The sequence below is a fragment of the Rhipicephalus microplus genome, chromosome 2, assembly GCF_043290135.1.
Source record: "Rhipicephalus microplus isolate Deutch F79 chromosome 2, USDA_Rmic, whole genome shotgun sequence".
Classification (NCBI taxonomy): Eukaryota; Metazoa; Arthropoda; class Arachnida; order Ixodida; family Ixodidae; genus Rhipicephalus; species Rhipicephalus microplus.
Window position 1 is genome coordinate 16100770 of NC_134701.1, and position 17092 is coordinate 16117861.

At 42.3% G+C, this 17092-nt stretch overlaps 1 protein-coding gene across 1 annotated transcript in view; it reads left to right on the plus strand.

Moving 5' to 3' along the window:
- Positions 1-5898: 5898 nt before the first annotated feature.
- LOC119169199 (ADP,ATP carrier protein) overlaps positions 5899-17092 on the plus strand; it is a 154471-nt gene continuing 143277 nt past the window's right edge. Inside the window, exons 1-2 of the mRNA XM_037420313.2 lie at positions 5899-6051; positions 6319-6525. Coding sequence (XP_037276210.2) covers positions 6357-6525 — 169 coding nt within the window. The 5' untranslated portion in view covers positions 5899-6051; positions 6319-6356. The remainder of the gene's footprint in view (positions 6052-6318; positions 6526-17092) is intronic.

Here is a 17092-nt window from a genome sequence, read left to right on the forward strand (position 1 = left end):
TTATATATGAGCGAAATGGCGGACTCTTTAGCAGCAGTATCCCTGAGTGGGCCCTCCATCACAGTTTTGCCAGATATGGCTTACGTGACAGCGCTAAGGTTCCGAAATGCTTGTTCGCAATGGGTAGTCGGTAATTTGGATAAAATGAAAGATTTCGAGCATTCAAGGTATTGCTGGAATAAACAGTGTTGTGTATCTCGCCAGTTATAAGTCACTTATACCAGATGGCACTGTACAGTTCTACAACTAAATTATTACTTTAACAGAGCTCGACTCGAGGCGCAACCGCTGTGCATTTTCGCACACGAAATTGAAACTATTGAACATTTCTTTTCATTCTGTCATCGTTACTCTTATCAGAGAAGAAGAATTTTCGAAGCCCCCTTACAGAAGTTAGGAACACAAATAAATGTACCGGTACTTTTATCACTTGGCGGCACTTCATTTGGTTACTGCCGCAGGAATATATGCTCCACTGTGTTCGATTACATCAACGCAACTAAAAGATTACCGTGCTAGTGAACCCTAACCTTTTCAGATCTTTAGTTTATAATTCGTAGAGATGTCTGTCCGAAACAAGAGATGGTTTGACCGCTTGCTCAGCAACAATTTTTGTTTATTGGCAGTTTTATCTCTAAACTAATTTTTCAGGTTGGCTTTTATTTCATTTTAGTTTATTTTAAGTATCCTGCCGCTCTGTTCTTGGCCCATTCCCCTCTGTGGGTGAGCGCCATCCATCTGAGGTCATCAGCATCAGTTGGCCGGCCATGCAAACCGCCTACCTCCCAAGCTGCGCTGAGATGACGAGAAGTATTTTAGAGAGCAGTGCGTATTCAGAAATGGTCCTTGAATTTAACTTGACCTGCCACAGGCTACCATGCAGCACAAACGCGTCTCAGACGCGGTGTCTTTCGGTGCCAAGGCATGAAGCACAAATGCGTTCCAAACGCACTGCATTGAAGCCGGTGAGAAGTCAAGTTCAAGGCAAAAAGTGATTCTGAATACGGGGTAATTATAGTGCACAATCCATTTTCTCTTTACTTTGACGGTGTTTAGCTTCTTGCGAATGCCGCCACGTAAATTCGACACTTTGCTCGAGCTGCTGCACCACGCCATCTCCAAGCCAAGTACTGCGTGGTGACCATGGTGCCACAGACCCAGAGGAACGCACTCGTTTGTATCTGGCGGCAGGAGGCACGCAATAATAATAAAAAAAAACTCGGCATCGCTGATTGGTTCCAGCAGCTTTGCGACTGCAGTCGTGGGACTGAAAAATCTGTCAGGAAGCGACTTGCCAAAGCAGTCACTTTGCGACCGTTTGCGACCGTTTCCGACCGTTCATGACTGTTTGCGACCAGTCGCAAATGGTCGCGCCACCACTGGTAGTCACCAGTGTGCACCAACCTTTATACAATATAATTTTGTTCGTTGTATTGGCGCGTACGAAACGGGTATGCTGTATGATCGTTAGACTACATTGACCTGTCGTCAAGAAGGCAATAAAGGAAGAAAAAATAAACGATCATGGCATAGTGGATATAGCGTGTCCGGCATCAGTTGTCACGGACCCAGAGTTCATAGGTTCAACTCCCATTAACAGACCTTTTTTCTTTGTCTTTTCATCTTGCGTGTTTTTCGGTGTCATTCCCGTGACGGAAACACGTCCCTAAACTCTTGGTGCATCCCTGCACAAAACGCTTTCGTGTTAAATGGTTCATATGCAGGTTTGAAAATTTCGAGCTGACGAGCGCGATGCACGCATGGGGCGTTCGTGATCACGACTGTCAAAATTTGCAACGCTATGCGCTTTGGAAAGGGGTTGAATTTTCATATGAACGCTGCTTGCGCTTCCTTTCGCTGGCGCGCGCCAAGATAACAAAGGCCTGATGCAGGCGTAGGAATTGCCCTACGTAGACGGTAGGGTTGTGACGTTGGACATCTACGTAGACAACTGTGCTCTGACGTCGCTAATAGTAGCACGTGACAGGACGAAAACTATTTCACACTACTTGTGTAGTTTGTGTGATTTGTTGCTTCAATAGGTGAATCAAATTTGAAGTAAATATTGATTGATTTGTGGGGTTTAACGTCCCAAAACCACCATATGATTATAAGAGACGCCGTAGTGGTAGGCTCCGGAAATTTCGACCACCTGGGGTTCTTTAACGTGCACCCAAATCTGAGCACACGGGCCTACAACATTTCCGCCTCCATCGGAAATGCAGCCGCCGCAGCCGGGATTCGATGCCGCGACCTGCGGGTCAGCAGCCGAGTACCTTAGCCACTAGACCACCGTGACGGGGCCCCTTTGGTGTATTTGCTTTTGTCTTTAGTACTAGATGTTCTTGCTGCCAATGCTTTTTTGTGTGTGTCTAAGTGGCTACTTGCCACTGTATCTGTACAAAATACCTGATTTTATTATAGCTATTCGTGATTATTACCCATCCCCCCACTGTAATGTTGAAATGCGCTGTGGGCATTGTATAAATAATACCATTGCACTCGTTGCTTTTCTCTTTTTGTTAAAAAATCTATGACAAATCATTTTCTGTTATCTCACTGATGAGTAATTCTAAGGTTGTACATTACAGTATTCTGTCGTATTCGGCCGGCGTCGCTAGGGCGTCTGTCATTTTAGCACGTCAGTCGGCGCTCCAATTGATGCCTAATCGCAGGGTTTATTGTATGCACTAGTTCTACAGAACACCATTACATCGTATTCGGACAGCGCCGCTACGGCGTCTGTGATTTTTCTTGTAGCGTTAGGTGACCACGAGAATGTTATATTGTAATCAAACACAAAAAAACGCGATCATACAACAAGAACTGCGAACAGATAATATTTTATTTACGCACCTAAAACACCCAGAAAACGCCAGCTTCTGGGACAGCAAAGGGACCTTCCGTTGGCTTCAGAAGCGCGCGCTGGTTTTCAACCCAGGTTGAAAACCATGTTGCTGAGGCGACAATAAGGAATAATTATTCAAGTGATTCATCATTTTTGTAAAACAAGATATGTTCCATAACTTTACAGCTAATGCAAGCGTGATCGGCCGGTAGTTTGACGTGATGTTGTGCGGGCCAGACCTTGTGCTCAGTCACAACGTTAGAAATTTTTCAATAATCTGGCAAAACACTCTCGCTCAGTGACTTTGAAAAAATAACAAATATTTTGATACCGAATGTGCACATATAGAAAGTAAAGCAGATTGTAAGCCGTCCAGGCCAGTGGACTTTGAGACACATAATTTTTCTAACAATTTCTGGATGTCCCGAAGATCAAAAACAATTTCTACCATTTGCTCTCCACTTGCACAGGATTCTGCCAAAATGAAACTGACGTTTGAGCGGCCAGCGAACACAGGGCTAGAGTATTGGTCAGGATGTGTAGCCTATTCAATGTCACCTTGAAGCAAGTTTTCGTGAAGTTCGAGTGGAGGAATAAACACTGCATCCTTGCGGTTCAATTTAACTAGCTGTCATAGTTTTTTAAGACTTCTTTGAATCCTTATTTCAAGAAAACCGAAGAAATTGTTTTCATCTATGTTTACCACACTTTTCATCTGCTTGGTTATTAGCTCAAGTCTTTTGCTTAAGCGCGATGATGGTGTTTTTCTGTAAGCAGTGTAAACGGTTGCCCGTTTTCTGGCTAGGCTCCGCACTTCCCTAGTGCCCCATGGCTTGGATCTGCTGCGCCGGGGTGTCATTAGCCATGACGGCACATATCGATCTCGTAAATCGAGAAGTTTTTGTTTAAATATGTCCCATAGTTCATGCGCATTTTTTGTTTCCGCTAAAGTTTCAAAAACATCTCAATATGCATCCAAGGATCTTTGAATATTACTTTGACGGGCTTTTTGATAGCTATAGATTCGTCGTCTAGCGCAACTTGCAACCTTTGCATACTGTAAATTGAACTCGCAGTAAACAACAGCGTGATCGCTGATGCCGGGAAGCACAAGAGTAGACTTTACAGCCACGGGGGCGTTCCCAAGCATAAGATTTAATATATTGTTTCCCCGTGTTGGCTGCAAGACCATCTGTGTTAAACCATAAGTTCCGCATAGTTCAATAATTGCTCTGGTTAACTTAGTCTGTCCGCTCGATGTGGGCCCCTGCTGAGCCCAATTGACTTCAGGAAGGTTAAAGTCACCACCTATTATTACGTATTCCGTTTTGACAGTTTCAACCACATCGATTAGTTCATGCAAAACATTAGCTGTACTGCTTGGTGGACAATAAAACAAGCACAGAGAGACAGTTTTACCGTTTAAAGTCTAATCAGAGGCCAGATAGCCTCACTGTGGCTAACATTCATTTGCATTGTCCTAGAGTTAATCACTTCATTTATTAGTATAAAGACTCTACCTCCATGACAGTTACGATCCCTCCGATAAGAGATATATTTTCTAGGAAAAATTTACGTATCACTAATGGTTTCGTCCAGCCAGGATTCCGTTCCTAGCACCACAGCACCACAGACGGGTGAGTCATGTCTAGAAGAGCAGCAAACTTGTCAGTTTCATTCCTAATGCTCCGGCAGCTCACAATCAACACTGAAAGCAGAGACCTATTTGTCGGCTGAAGCCAGTCAGCACGCCTTACTTGGCCTAGCAATCTGTCAAAGATATACTTGATGCCATTTAAGTACAGGGAATCGAATTCGCAGGAGTGCAAAGGTTTGTCATTTTGTAAGAGATCCGAGAAAGAAACAACATTGGGATAGTATCATTTTGAAGATGAGTTTTTGAAACCGCTCAAAACATGGCTCTGCAAAATGGTCACTGCAAAATCTGCTTTCTGAAGATGGCGCTTTTATTTAAAAAAAAAATAGAGAAAAGCCCTAGCTACGGCATCAGGTGATTGTTCATAGCGGTGGCTTCCGGGACACCAACGGCGGCTTCCAGTGGCTTCAACCGCACGTGTTCGATGCACGATCCAGCTCTCCCTAGTAGAGATCAGTGGTTTCCAGCCCACCTCCTCTTATCATGGTTTCGCGCCGCTTAGAAATACTGGTTTTCTAAACTCGTCAGGAGCCGATTAACAAATGATGGTGGCATAATGCTTTTCTTCAAACACACAAGTGCCAGCGTCTAACTAAAATTGTTATGGGGCTTGGTGAAGGGCCCTTAAGAAAAAACTATGGTACTGCAAAGCAGAGAAACGGAACTACAAATAGATGCAACTACACTGTATCTAATTACTTGAAGCAAAAATTTCTGTATTTTTTCACCTCGATGCAGACCTTCATTATTATGATACTATAACATGAAATGTGCGGCAGGATGTGATTTGGGACGTTACACCCGAACAATTATTATAATTCAAGATGTGATTTATAAAGCAAGTGGAGGTCCTCGGTGGTTGTAACGCTACATCTACCCCTTAATTGAGATGCGTGAATAAGCATCGTTTACATCATGCATTGCGATAATCAACTGTAAAGAATGTTCGTTTCGAATATGGAGAACGAACTTAATCTTCACGCTTGACGAAAAGCGTATAATTTTTAAAATATTTGCTATGTGGATGCATTCTGTTGGCGGAACAAAAAAAAAGAGACAGACTATTATTACGATCAGGTTATATCAAACAACGACTGACTTTGGCACGAGTGACCCGGGCGACTGCAGTCGACATCGTGGACTGGCAGCAGGACGGCGACCAAAGGCGGAGACTACAGCAGTCGTTTGCAGACGACATCGAGGACCGAAGCGAGCGAAAGCAGCTCCAGACGAACGCTTGTTGAAAGCACATCGCTGCATCGTCCGAGCACTTACTGTGTACCGAGAAGCGGCCTCTGAAGAAGCAGCAAACGGTCTGCGGTCGACCTTCCTTGTACGCAGCGAACGAACGTCCCCTGTGACGAATCCTCGGCGCGGACTCCAGTCGTCCGCCTAAAGAAAAACAGAAAGAAAAGATGCGTGAGGGCCTCGTTTTTATATATAGCGTCGCGCCGAGAAGGGAACCGTGGTTATAAGAGGCTCGTCTCCTGGACGGGGTTCCCTTTGCGACGGCTTAGGGGCTTGTGGAGCGGGCGAGACTGGCAAGGTACGGCTCATCGCTTCCGATAATTTTTTTTTTATATTCGATGAATAGGCGAATAATTGCCTTCCGCGTGGGTTTATCCTAAAGCAAACTCGGGGCCGGCATTGGATAATGCAAGCACTCCCGAAGCCTGGGGCTTTACCCAGCAGCCTATGGTTGTTTTAGGGAGGGTATGAAAATTAGTTGCGAGATATATAATTTCTTCGGAACTCTGATAAGCACCCGCGTATGGTAATCCATGACTCTACCGTTCCTGGTTCTTGCGCGTAGGACACACTCATCTCCATTACCACCGAGCAGCAACAAGAATGGCTGACAAGAAGGACACGCAAGTGATCTCCTTCCTGAAGGACTTCATCGCTGGAGGCGTGGCGGCGGCTATCTCTAAGACAAGCGTGGCGCCCATCGAACGAGTCAAGCTGTTGCTTCAGGTGCAGCACGTCTCGAAACAGCTCACCCCGGACAAACAGTACAAAGGTCAGTAGTGCTCACCTAGCCATTCGACATCATCTCTGTGACCTTGAGGCTCCATGGCAGCGCAATTTCTTTCGGTGTTTCATTCTTATGTCTTACCATCGTACAGGGATTCTATTCAAGTGAGCTACTCGCCTACGAACTGATAGCGTTTTGCGCGCAAAGGAACATCACTCTCATATTCATGCACTTTGGCTCTATTCCGATCAACACTTTTGCTTAGACGAACAAAAAGCCGTTGTAGTGGCCTGAGCGGCAGTGGAGGTAATAGAAAGATGCATAACAGTGAAATAATGCAGGCAATGCTTTACATATGAGTGAGGTTCCTGGTAACTGTGTATAGCGAGACAATAGCAGGGCGTCGAAGTCGAAGCTTTCGTTCAATTGGATTGGGCGGAAGATGGTCAAGCAGGTTGTCTTTTAGGCACGAAGCATTTCTTAGCGAACTTTGGCGTCTTTGAGCTTATCTATCTATCTATCTATCTATCTATCTATCTATCTATCTATCTATCTATCTATCTATCTATCTATCTATCTATCTATCTATCTATCTATCTATCTATCTATCTATCTATCTATCTATCTATCTATCTATCTATCTATCTATCTATCTATCTATCTATCTATCTATCTATCTATCTATCTATCTATCTATCTATCTATCTATCTATCTATCTATCTATCTATCTATCTATCTATCTATCTATCTATCTATCTATCTATCTATCTATCTATCTATCTATCTATCTATCTATCTATCTATCTATCTATCTATCTATCTATCTATCTATCTATCTATCTATCTATCTATCTATCTATCTATCTATCTATCTATCTATCTATCTATCTATCCAGCCGCCTGCAACATTTAGCTGTCCCGGCCGTTTCGATTATGGTATCGATACCGAATTGGTATGGCATAACATGACTGTATGACGAGCATAAGTGACTAGTCAACACATGAAAATCAGGACATATATCATAAATCATGACTGTCGTGATTTACGTTTCATGGTCTTGCTGCTATTGCGGCGGTTTCGTTCACATGACATATTGCAAAACGTGTATGGTATGCATGGCGAACATAAGTGACAGACGATAACGTGCAAATTATGACATGCAATTCATGCAAGTCATAACTACACGCTATACTCATGGTGCGCTCGCGGTCGTTTCGCTAGCTTCACATATACCAAGTTTGGTATTACGTCATGTTAATGGACGATGAAGGAAAATGACACATCCAAACACATTATATGTTGCAAATTCGCATATTGCATGACACATGACATATTTTGTTCACATGACATATTGCAGAATCGGTACGGTATGACACGACTGCATGGTGAACATAAGTGACAGACCCTAACGTGAAAATCATGCCATACATGGCATGTAAATCATAACTAACACCACGTGCGTAGTGCGCTCGTGGCTGTTTCTCTAGCTTCACATATGCCAAATTTGGCATTACGTGACGTTAATGGACGACGACGTAAAATTACACGTCCAGTCATGATATGGAAGCCATGTGCGGCATAATTTGCGTCCGCCTCGTAACGTTGTGCTGATTTCAATGTGACATATATCAACCTTCCTCATTAGTGCTTCGCATATCATTGATTCCCACTGTACACGGAATCCGTTATTTTTTCCCTACCACACTCCACAAACGTTCGGCTGTTATATGACGGAAGATGCTTCTCTTTATTTACTCTTTTTTACGCCTCTCATAGCCACAAGTTGATTACGCTAACACCATACCGCGGTAAATGTAAAGCATAGACTACACATCCTTTGCCTGTAATAAAGCATATATCTTCTCAGAGACAACAATGATGCTCTTGAGTCACTAGTTCCCGTTTCTGGTTCCTTTTGTTTAACTTCTCTAGGAACAAAAAGAAAAAGCCAGGCCTGCACGGAAGGTGCAACACAGTCACAGCGAAAGCTAGAAGAGCGGCCTTTCAAAGCCTTTTCTAAACACTCATTGGGCAACTGATGCAAGCACACTTGCTTGACGCCCACTACAGCACTGATAATAAACATTTTAGGGTAGTAGGCTGGCAATCGCTATGCTATTTTTCGTCATTCTTCTGAGAAGCGTGGTATCCGCTAAACTCCCAATAGAATCTTGTGCCGATCGCTCATGCAGTGACTGACAATAAGGAATTATGCCTGAAGTGGATATGCGCCACAGTTCATAACTGAACAAAAACAAGCTTTTGTAATGGGTTCGAGCACTGGACGACCCAACAGTTACGCTATTCGCATTGTGTGACGACTGATTGTTCTTTCTATGTTTTAAAACAATTTATAAGTCGTATTAACGCGATTGCTTTCCCGACATCAAGCCTGCCTATAAGGCAAGTTTGACAACAAGTCCCAAGCACCTGCGTAGATCAGCGGTAGAGTACTGGGCTGGCACCCAGTGAACTTGGGTTCGAGCCTCAGTGTGTCATTGGGACTAGGTTTGCTCTCTAACTTCGCGCGATGGGATTATGGACACCGGCAGCGGCGGACAACTACGGCGCAGCTTTCGCTCTAAAAAGAACACGCAGAAAAAAAACTCCATGCCTCTGACCACACGTGCGTGGTGTAGCAAAGTGAACGCTGCTTATTCCGACGTCCAGAATATAGTCACCAGCCAATCTATGCCCATACATGTTTAGTCCAAATCCTTTTTTCTGTATGCGTTTTTTCGCCTTGCGTTCAGTAACATAGACTATTCCGTTTTTTTTCGCAAATTTTCGGTTATCAATCTTGCCGACTTGAATTATTGTAAAGTGTCATTTTTTTAATGTAAAACCGATGTAGCCTCTCCAGCCATGCCTTCAATGAGGCAGATAACTGTAACTGCAGAATAAATGAATGATTGAATGAATGAATGAATGAATGAATGAGCGAATGAATGAATGAATTTCACAGCCAGTGCTAATGGTGGTCACGTGGAGCTTGACATGTTGCAGCACTCCCGCGATTCAGGCACGGATGTGGAACTGTGTCGTCACGTCAGCTCTATAATGTTCTCGCTGAAACATCATGAAGTCAGCTCCACTTATTTCAATCAGCAAGAGACGTAACTAGCTTCATCTGCCAAGCACTTGGGCGTGGTTTGACGACGTCTCGAAGCACAAGTGTAATAGAAAAGAAATAGTACATGAAATCAACCAAATACATCAAAAGGTCCCAATCAAGAAGTGCGAGAGCGTAAATGATGATTCAGGGGTGGCACGAAGAAAATTATTTCAAAGAAAAAAAATGACAGCATATCCACGGAGTGAATGATGGAGAGTGGGGCGAAGCATCCGTCCGTCCATTCGTTTTTGTTTCTGTCTGTTCATGCGTCCGTCTGTGTGACCGTTCATGTGTCCATCCGCCCGTCCATGCATGCGTCTGTTCGTGCGTCCGAACGTTCATCTGTGTGTCGATCCCTGCGTTCGTCCATGCATCTGCCCCTGCGTCCGTCCACGCGTCCATCCGTCCGTGCAGCCATCCGTGCGTCCATCCATGCATGTGTCTGTGTGTCCGTTCGTCCATCTATTCAACACTCCAAGCACCGTCATCTCACATCTTTTCATCATATATTCTCCATATAGAAGCACCGCCATCCAGTGGACAATCCAATGACTAAACGAGAGGTGGCACACGCACACTTTCTTACGGCTTGCGCTTCGTGTCTACTTCCCACCTCTAACCACCTCGAGTTCACGGTATATACTAGTTCACTGTATTCATGGCACTGCGGCCGAACGCTCGCTAAAGCTTTCTAAAACAAAGGAGGTTACACCCAGTGAGTATAACGTAGCAACCTTTTCTTGTGAGATAGTGCTCAATGTACATGCCAAAGGCTGCTAATGAAGAATGAGAGACAGGAGAGTTCGGCTTTTACTTTCTTACGGCTTTGCGCTTCGTATCTACTTCCCACCTTTAACCACCTCGAGTTCATGACTGCTAATGGGAAATGAGAGACAGGAGAATTCGGCTTTTAGTTAACGCACATGCTGCGAATTTTTTATTGTTCAACAACACACAGGAGAAATCTCCCACCGGCACCACCTTGCAGGTCAAAAGAAAATGGTACTGCCATGAAAAATATTGAAGACCGGCTAGCTAAACTTGAGTCTTCTCTGTCTAAACTGGATGACTCCCAACAAACAGCAACCCGACTGAACGAAGTAGTCGAAGTGTTATCTAGAAAGGTTGATGACTTTGAATATCGCCAGCGCCGCAATAATCTTGTTATTTTCGGCCTGCATGAGCAAGACAGGGAAACACAGGAAGACCTGACGAAAGTGGTACAGGACAAAATTTTTTCTGTAATCGGTTTATCGCCTAAAAGTGTGGAGCGAATGCACCACATTGGAAAAAGACAGTGAAAAGCGCGATTGGTTATTCTCCGACTATACGACTTCAAGGAAAAGCAGGAAATTATGCGTAACTGTTACAAGCTAAAGGGTTTGCACGTCTCAATCAAACGCGTGCTACACAGCAGAAAGTAGCCCCGCCGCGGTGGTCTAGTGGCTAAGGTACTCGGCTGCTGACCTGCAGGGCGCGGGTTCGAATCCCGGCTGCGGCGGCTGCATTTCCGATGGAGGCGGAAATGTTGTAGGCCCGTGTGCTCAGATTTGGGTGCACGTTAAAGAACCCCAGGTGGTCTAAATTTCCGGAGTCCTCCACTACGGCGTCTCTCATAATCATATAGTGGTTTTGGGACGTTAAACCCTACATATCAATCAACAGCAGAAAGTATCTTTGGGAAAGCGCTAAAGACGAGAAGTTGAGTGGAAAGCGGGTGCGCCTAGCTTACGATAAGCTCTACGTAGACGGCAAGGCGTATTACTGGGACGATTCCACTGATTCACGTAAAGAGTGCCGAAACGCTCGCCATTACGAGAAAGGCACCAGTTGACGGCAGTAAAAATTTTTCCTGACAAGTTAACTGTTATGAATGTTAATGCACGCAGTATATGTAACAAGTCATCACTATTTGAGGCTGCGCTGTTTGAACATGAACCGGATGTTGTAATCATGACAGAAACCTGATTAACTGAATTAGTTTAAACTACAGAGTCCCTGCCTCCCAATTATACGGCCTGTCGCAAAGACCGAGGATCCAAGGGAGGAGGTGTTGCCATTGTTCACAAAACTTCAATTCATTGCACTTAAATTTTCACCCCACCGGAATCAGAATGCGTTGCGTGCACGATACAAATGTATGGGCAGTATTTTGTAGTTATCGCAGTGTATCGCCCACCTGGCAACCCCCAAGAATATATGATACTCTTCAATAATTTCATAACAGATAAGTTTAGCCATTCTAATTATAAGATCATACTGGCCGGATACTTCAATTTACCGCATATTGATTGGGTTAATTATCAGGAAGGTCAAAATAAACAAGCTGTGTCTCGAGTTTTTTTGGATCTGGCTTTCTCCCTTGACCTAACACAAATTGTAATTACACCTACGCGAATCCACGAATCAGGAGAAACACTGCTCGACTTGGTCTTCTTGAGCAGAACTGCCGCGCAATCCAAATATCAATGTGAAGTATTAGAAGGGATATCTGATCACAAAAAGATGATCACGCATATAGATACCACACGCACTCGGGTAAGAAAGAATAAAACTACGACAGTTCTCAATTTTTCTAAAACAGATGATACTGGAGCAATAGATCATTTAGAGCAAGGATATGATGCTTTCATTCAATATATCCATCTCTCTGAATACTACATGAGTAAATAATGCATGGAACATGTTTAAATGCATTGTTTTGAAAGCAATAGAACTATTTGTTCCAAAACGCACCAAGAAAGTTAACAGAAGAAACCCATGAATTACGCGAAAAATAATTGAAAAAAAAACCACTCTTGAAAAGAACGAGGGCTCAAAAACCATTGTCAACAAAAACACGTCATTACGTCAGTTCCCTTTCTCAGGAACTCAAAATGGAAATCATTCAAGTGAAACACAGGTACATGAATGAAACTCTTACCAATTTCATTAAAACATCGCCGGGAAAATTTTGGAGGTACCTTTCAGGACCAAAGCTGGCATCCAATTTTTGAAGAACGATAATGTAACTATCACGGATAATTATAAGATGGCTTGCCAATTTATTGAATATTTTGAATCAGTTTTTATTAGGGACGATGGTTCAACTCCTCAAGAGTGAATTTCTAATGAGCAATGTCTACCTGAGCTAACTATAACACATGAAGGCATTTTGGGTCTCTTACTTAAAGTAGATGTGAAAAACGCCCAGGAGCTGATCGATTTCCCAACGCCTTCTTAAGGCGTTATGCCGAGTGGTGTTTATTTTTTCTGTTGAACATTCTCACAAAATCACTTCAATCCGGTGACGTTCCGATAGATTGGAGGTGTTCCAAGGTAATACCGATCCATAAACAGGGTTCCAAATATGATGTCAAGAATTCCCAACCAATTCCCTTGACAAGTACTCGTTGTAAAACACTGGAGCACATTTTGACTACTCACCTAATCAAGTTTGTAGAAGAAAATGGTATTTTAGGTCATAATCAGCACGGGTTTCGTGAAGGGTATTCCACAATTTCAATTCTTACTGAGGTTACGCACGAAATTGGTCAGTGTTTAGATAGAAAAGGTCAAGTACACATCATATTTATTGATTTCCGAAAAGCATTCGATAAAATGTCTCACAGAAAGTTGCTCAAAAAGTTATCTTGTTTGACTGGTGACAGTCAGCTATTAAAATGGATAGAGGCATATTTGCCAAATAAACAACAATTTGTTGAAATAAATAATAACAAAGTCATCTTTGTTTTGTAACTCGCCAAATTTCGTAAATGACGTGACTGTGATTCCGGGAATTAGTGATCATCTTGCTGTTGTTGCTTGTATCCAAAAGAAAAAAGTGTGTGCGAAGTTACCTACGAGTAGAAGGATCTACTTTTATGACAAGGGTGACTACGATGCAATTTCTAAAAAACTTCGTAATTCGTTCCCTGTTTTCGAATGTCTTTTTGAGGAGGGCAATGTGTATGATATGTGGGACAAATTTAAGAATATACTTTCCGAGTTAACAAATAGACATATCCCCAGTGTTCATTCATCACGGCTAAAAAAACACAAACAACCATGGGTAACAGCACATATATTAAAACTTATCAACAAAAGAAAGAGGGCATTAGGTGCATTCAAGAAAATCAAATCAGTTGCTCACTTTGAAAAACTGAAGTCGATTACCCACGAATATAAGCTAAAGATAAAAAAAGCTAAAGATGATTACTTCACTGAGCTGAGCAACAAAATGAAATCAAATCCTAAAATGTTTTGGAAGTACCTAAAACAGTGTGGCTCAGATTCCTTTGGAATACAGGAGTTAAATTATAACGGCACGGTAATTACGAATGACGAGGATAAGGCTGCATGCCTAAACAACTTTTTCCACTCGGTATTCCTTTCTAAACACAGCTGTAATTATCATCAAACTATTATGAGCATTTCGCATATGCTTCCTGTCGAGCTTAGTGTTAATGGAATTGAAAAACTATTGAAGGACGTTGATGAGAGTAAATCTAGTGGTCCAGATGGAATTTCTCCGCGTGTACTCAAGCGTTGTGCAGGGCCAATTTCTATGTATCTTTATACAATTTTTGAAAGATCTTTAGCGACAGGCACCTTACCACATGACTGGAAAATCGCGCACGTGGTACCGATACATAAAGGTGGGTCCAAAAAAGACGTTGGTAATTATAGACCAATATCGCTTACGTCTATCCCGTGTAAAATCCTCGAACATATTTTATACAAAGAAATATTAACTCATTTAAACAAGCATAAGGTACTAATCAACGAGCAGCATGGATTTCGCAGAGGGCTGTCTTGCACAACACAATTAGTCGAATTTTATCATGACGTAATATCGGGCGTAGATACTGTGGGACAGGTTGACGGTGTGTTCTTGGATTTTCGGAAAGCATTTGACACGGTGTCACATTCACTCTTACTGTTTAAACTTACCACCCTGAACATTGATAAGACTGTCTTTAAATGGATCGAATGTTACCTTTCCCAAAGAACACAAACCGTAGTACTGAATGGAAAATGCTCCGAGTACACCGATGTTACCTCAGGGGTCCCACAGGGCTCCGTCCTGGGTCCGCTATTGTTTTTAATTTATGTTAATGATATCTCTGCAGGAATTTCATCTTCTATACGGTTGTTTGCGGATGACTGTGTTGTGTACAGAAAAATTTTTGATCACAATGATGTATTAGAACTTCAGAAAGACTTATCGCTCATTTATAGCTGGTGTACCAAATGGAAAATGAATTTGAATATAACAAAGTGTGTACATATTTCATTTACCAAAAAGATGAAACCATTTCAGTCACAGTACCATCTGAACAATGTACAGTTGAAACAAGAGAGTACATATAAGTACCTAGGTATAATACTATCATCTGAATGTTCATGGAGGCCTCAGGTTGACACTCTCATAGCCAAAGCTGGTAAGGCTTTAAATTTCATTCAAAGAAACCTGCGATGTTCGCATGTGAATTTAAAACGTATGGCATACACTACTTGTATCAGGCCTATCTTAGAATACGGTTGTGTCGTGTGGGACCCCGCCGAGGTAACCTTCATTGCTGCTCTGGAACAAATACAAAATCGTGCTGCCAGGTTCGTCTTGGGACGGTACGGAAGGGGGAGAGCTGCACTGCAATGAAGGCTGAGCTAGGATGGGAGTGTCTTTCTGACCGCCGCCAGAAGCAGAGATTAAAATTTCTTTACTGCATTTACTACAATAAAACTGGAATTAATAGAGAAATATACCTACATAACCCTCATTACACTTCAAAACGTTTTGATCATAGTTGCAAAATTCGGGAATACCCAGCTAAAACGAACATGTATGCCAATTCATTTTTTCCTAGAACGATTAAACAGTGGAACAGGCTAACTGAAATGCAAGTACATAGTGGGAACGAAGATATATTTTATTCACTGCTGTAAACCCATGCTGTAACCTAACGAAGATATATTATGTGTGAACAAAATTCTGCTATGTGTGTGAACGAAAATGTATTTCAGTTATTTATGTATGAACAAAGTTGTATTGTGTCGGTGAAAGGAGATGTACGTCATTTATTGATGTAACCCCCCTGCTATAACGCCTTCGGGTGCTGCGGGGTATCTGATGAATTAAAGAATGAATAAAGAAAAAATATCTCCAGCACCAATAAACCAGTCATATCAGGCATGCCGCAAGGGTACGTAATAGGCCCTTTACTTTTCTCTATCTATATCAGTGACATGGGTGCCGATTTTTCTCAGCAAATGGCTATAAAATATTATGCAAATGCATTGTGTGCATCTTGTAGATAAGCTCCACTGACAATCAGCTGGAGCTTGATAACTATTTACAAAAAATTAGTCTTTGGTGCGACGAATGGCAAATGGAACTGAATGCATCAAAAACTCTCTTCATGCGCATGACACGTAAAAAAGACCCGTTATCCTTTTTTTACAGCATTAAAGGCACAGTGCTTACTGAAGTAAAGAATGTTAAGTATCTAGGTGTTCATCTTGCACATGACTTGAAATGGTCCATGCATGTTGACAGTGTTTGCAATAAAGCCATGCGTAAATTTTGGTCGTTACGACGAAAACTTCACGATGCCACCCAGGATGTTGAAACAATGGCGTATAAAATGACTATTCTTCCAGTTCTGACCTACGCAAGTCATCTATGGGAGCCATACACCAAAACAAATGCACTAAAATGTGAGCGTATACAAAACAAAGCCTTACGGTTCTTTTTCAACTCCTATTCCAGAACTCAGTCTATTAGTGAGCTTAGAGACAGAGCCGGTTTTACGACGGTGAAACAAAAATTGCAACATAATCGACTGATATATTTTTTTCACATAATCAATAGAGACTACAAGGTTCACCGAAAGGAACACATTGCACTACAGCCATTTACCACATCCAGAACAAAACACTCGAAACATATCACACCACTTAGCTACAGAACAAATTTATTCAAGTATTCGTTTTTGGTTCGGAGCATCGATGACTGGAATCAATTACCTCAATACATAGTCGAACATTGCGATTTACAAAGGTTCGAAAAGGCTTTGTCAGAATATTTGCAACCAAATTGCTTGTTCCTTGTTGGTTGAATATGTTCAATGTACTATATCAATATGTTCAATATGTACTATATCACTACAAATCTTTTTTCTCTTTTTGGTGACGTGCACGAAATGTATTCGAACATGTTTCTTTTATCCGTGACCTATGCGGGATGTATTCTGATATAGTTTTGCGTTTTTGTTTTGTTATTTTCATATAGTGTGCATCTTGAGCGTACAGTGTGAAACTTGTTTCCACATATGTTCTTTGTACATGCCAGATATGTAACCCCCATTTCTAACCCCAATGTATTGGCCCTTGGGCTGACAGTATGAATAAATAAAAAAAAACGTAAGACTGGTTACACACTACGATGACGACTACTACTACGAAAGACGAACGGGTGCCGCTTTGAGAAGCTTCGCCCTTAAAAAAGCACCGT